The following is a 4,206-nucleotide window of genomic DNA, read 5'->3' as shown; positions in this document are numbered from 1 at the left end:
AAAGTTCAATGAAATGTATCCGAATCTACCGCCAATGAACCTCAAGAAATTTATACGAATTCAGAACAATTTCAATATGTTTGGATAAACTTTAAACTCGTATAATTTGGATTGAACTTCCTTAGGTAAGTCGTTTAATCCTCAATTATACTTTCGATTTGGTCACATCAGAATAGATTTACCAGAATGTGTTCTATATTCATCCCCGATCTATTCGCCGCTGATGAAGCAGCGTGTCTCGTGCTGTGTCCTTTAAAAATTGCAGTATCCACCTCTTTTTGTCGCAAACCCTCTTTTATCCATCTGCTCAGAGTTTGTGACGTGGCAGGGTGGTGAGGTTTCTTAACTGTCAAAATTAAATGCTCATTAGTTTCTTTTCGAAGATTTTTTGTTTTCTCGATATAGTACCTATAAGATGGAAGAGGCCAGACATAGTTCCGGTTTTTCCCTGAAAAATGGAAATTGTAGCATTGGTTGTGGATTTTTAGGATTGGAAGTTTTAAGGATGTCTGTTATATGAAATTCCATTCTATCTTTTAGAATGAGAATATTCTATAAACGAATAGTGCTTAATGTCTGGACTCTTTGCGCAGAAGTTAAAGCCAAAAGAAGTGTCAACCTCAAAGTTAATTTCTTCATATCCAAGGACTCTAGTGGAAACAGACTACGTAGGTGCTCCAGAACTGGTTCTGGGTTCCATATTTCCTTGTATCTGGGGAATGTTGGTTTAATTCAAAATACTCCTTTCAGAAACCTGTCCACTGTACATTTTCCAGCTTCCGAAATTAGATTCAGAGCCGATCTGCTGGTATTTATGGAAGAATAGTTTGCTCCCTTTTCCAGTTGGCTCTTCAGAAATTCTAAGATATTTTTAGTTTCTGGGTGGAATATATCTTTCTCACCCATGCAGAATTTCCACCACTTAATATAAGTCGTGTTATATTGTTTTTGAGTATTATGACTCAACAACGCTGTCATGGTGTCTATAACTGATGTAGGAATCTGCTTTCTACTGAAGGCTTCCCTGATAAAATGGCTGCTCCCAGGATAAGCTGCCTCCAAAGCGGGTGGGGTTTTCTGAAACGCGACATAAGTACTGAGGGTTTTTGCTCAAATATGAAAATGTCAGAAACAATCATAGATTCTAGTTCGGTAAATTATGGTTGTGATTTCCATATTGGAAAAACTACAATGACTTCTGCATTATTGTTCTCTATTTTCCTGAGAACTTTTGGAATCAGTGAGAAATGTGAAAATATATATGCTTTTGAATTTTTCCATGAGAATGTAAAAGCATCAATTCCTATGCTGTACGGATCGGGATGCCAAGAAATGAATTGCTTGCATTTTTTATTCAAATATGTATGAAAATAAATCGATTTCAGGACTCCCAAATTTTCGTGTAAGCTTATGATATGCCTCTGGGTTGAGACAATACTCTGTTTCAAAGTTTTGTAGCCTTGATTCTTTATCCGCCTCACGATTTTCTACCGAATTAATGTACGACGCATAGATCATTATTTGTTTTTGCTCACACCATTGCCATATATTTTTAGTTAATTCATTCAAATGTTTATATTTTACACCCCCATTCTATTAATATAGGATACGGCTGTAGTGTTGCCTACACGTAGTGAGATATGGCAATTGAAATTATCTTTTGTGAAGCTTTTGAGTCCATAAAAAGCGGCTAATAGCTCTAGGTAATTGATATGGTGTTTTACTTCGTCAGGTTTCCAGCACCCTTTTGCTTTTTGATTGTTACAATAAGCTCCCCACCCTGTAAGAGATGCATCCGTGAAAATTTCGGTTAGGTATTTTTTTGGTGCAATAAAGTTTTTCTGATTATCAATGTTATTCATCCACCAATTGCGATCGTGTGACATACTTTTTGATATTTCCATATATCCATCATAATTTCCATATATCCATCATAATTTCCATGATTGTGTTTGAGAGCGATAAATTTTTCTCTCTCAAACTGCTTTGTATATATACTGAGTGGCTGGACAGATTGATATCAGGAATCCTAAGAATTTTGAAAATGTTCTGATTTTCATTATTTTTCCCTGACGAAGATCTCGTAGAAATATTTTAAGTTTTTCTTTCTTATCTGTGGCTACAAACATTTTCATAGAAATCGTGTTGAAAATAGAACCTAAAAATGTTATTTCGTGAGTGGGAAACAATATACTTTTATTTTTGTTTATTATAAAGCCTACATTTTCCAGAGTTTCGCATGTAATTTTTATGTTCGCTTCACATTCATCTGCCGTATTTGCTATAAGGAGAATATCATCGAGATAAGCAACTGATAACAGTTTTCTGCTTCTGAGATGTAGCAAAATTGGTTTCAAGAGTTTAGAAACTACATATGGGGCTGTACAAAGCCCAAAGCATAACACTTGAAATTCATAAATAGTTATTTATGTATCAAGGGAATTAGGAGGGCCTTAATTACCGATGGCAAAGTTTGCGTCCCGAGGGCCTGTGGCCCGAGGGACAGCAATTGCCTGAGGTTATTAAGGCTCATTAATTCCCGTGGTACATAGATAATTTTATTTCTGACCGATTTCAATAAAATTTTGTTCATTTTTGAAACGGAAAAATGTACCAATTCATTACCTTCCCGGTATATTTGAATCAGGTACCGTTGATTATAGTAGAGTTTTCTTGTTGCTAGGTTGTTGCTATGTTACTTGTTTATAAACAGAACTTTGTTATCAAGCTGTGTTTGCGGTGAAAACGTGTTTTCTACCCCAAATATAATGGAGGATATTTTGAAAAAAGCTGAACAAGCAAGAGAATCATTAATTCCATCGAAAAGTGAAGCCGTATACCAAAAAGAATACAAGATATATCTGGACTGGCTGACACGGAAAAATGTTATGCCAAAAGATGTCACTGAAACTGTATTTCTGGCATATTTTCAAGAACTGGTAAGGAATTTTCTATGTTTTTCGGTAGATTTGGTAGTAATTGTGTTTATTCGTTTCAGTCAGAAACGTATAGTCCGAATTCTTTATGGACTAAATGGTCAATGCTAAAATCGATGGTGACTATACATGAGAAACGAGATATCACCAAGTTCAATGAACTACAGGCTTTTTTGAAACGGAAGAGTAAGAGTTATAAGCCGAAAAAGTCTGCTGTTTTATCTCCTAAAGATGTTATCAGATTCCTAAAGGACGCTCCTAATGATATTCATTTATTGCATAAGGTAATTTTTTTCTTATTTTCCTTTTTGTGTGTATTTATTTCCTTTTTTTGTTATAGGTTGTTTTGATTATGGGTTATTTTGGAGGATGCAGAAGTCAGGAACTTTTGAATTTAAGATATCGGATATAGAGGACCGGGATTCCGTTATGGTAGTGAACGTACCGGAAAGTAAAACTGGTGTATCGAAGAAATTTACAGTTGTGGATGAAAAAGAGTTCTCCGCTTTGCCTTTATTAAGACTTTATATGTCTTTGCGTCCTAAAGGTATTGAACGATTTTTTTTGAGCTTCCGACAAAATAAATGTACATCTCAGCCAATTGGAAAAAACATGTTTGGGAAAATTCCCAGCAAAATCGCAATGTATTTAGGATTGCCAAACTCATCTTCCTATACGGGACATTGCCTTCGTCGCACTTCTGCTACTGCTCTAGCCAATGCAGGAGCAACTATGACTAACTTAAAAAGACACGGAGGTTGGAAAAGTTCCACGGTGGCGGAGGGGTATTTGGAGGATAGCATCGAATTGAGAAATAAAACGGCGCGTATGTTGTCTACTTTGTCATCAGAAGAGGCAGGTACCTCGACTGTAGTGAACAGAAGCTCCAGCCATACAAAAGAAGAAATTGTTTCCAGTGGCGGAAGTAATTTTCAGGGAACATTTCAAAATTGTACATCTATTATTTGTAATGATGTGAATAAATAAAATATGGTTCAGTTTTCATTTCTATTTATTTTTACTTGTGAAAGGTAGAGGGAATTATAAAATCTATAATGTCCCAAGGGAGTTATGACCCTCTTTATTGATAGCGTAACTATGACGATATAAGCTTATAATATCCCGGTCAGAAATAAAATAATTTTTTAATTCGAATCTCAAAAATATTTTTTATGATTTTCATATATGGGGATTGCGAAATAAGCGTCTTTTAGGTCTATGGTTGCAAGGAAAGTATTCTTTGAAATGAGATGTTCGGCCATTCTAGTAT

General features: G+C 35.4%; 1 protein-coding gene across 1 annotated transcript; it reads left to right on the top strand.

The window, feature by feature from the left end:
• The first annotated feature begins 2,408 nt into the window (after nt 1–2,408).
• LOC111507355 (uncharacterized) lies at nt 2,409–3,941 on the top strand. Its single transcript, XM_074170065.1, has 3 exons — nt 2,409–2,939; nt 2,999–3,220; nt 3,277–3,941. The coding sequence occupies exons 1-3, from the start codon at nt 2,769–2,771 to the stop codon at nt 3,346–3,348; spliced, it is 465 nt and encodes a 154-aa protein (XP_074026166.1). The 5' UTR covers nt 2,409–2,768; the 3' UTR covers nt 3,349–3,941.
• Nucleotides 3,942–4,206: the final 265 nt, after the last annotated feature.

The sequence above is a fragment of the Leptinotarsa decemlineata genome, unplaced genomic scaffold (genome assembly GCF_025532065.1).
Source record: "Leptinotarsa decemlineata unplaced genomic scaffold, Ldec_3_MD MMD2_P_RNA_scaffold_6, whole genome shotgun sequence".
NCBI classification, from domain to species: Eukaryota; Metazoa; Arthropoda; class Insecta; order Coleoptera; family Chrysomelidae; genus Leptinotarsa; species Leptinotarsa decemlineata.
The sequence above is the reverse complement of the archived record's forward strand: the minus strand, read 5'-3'. Positions and strand labels throughout refer to the sequence as shown.

Coding starts and splice junctions, on each gene's coding strand:
- LOC111507355 (XM_074170065.1), top strand. CDS start 2,769: ATGGAGGATATTTTGAAAAAAGCTGAACAAGCAAGAGAATCATTAATT. Junction 2,940..2,998: donor TGGCATATTTTCAAGAACTG/GTAAGGAATTTT, acceptor TATTCGTTTCAG/TCAGAAACGTATAGTCCGAA. Junction 3,221..3,276: donor ATATTCATTTATTGCATAAG/GTAATTTTTTTC, acceptor TTTTTGTTATAG/GTTGTTTTGATTATGGGTTA.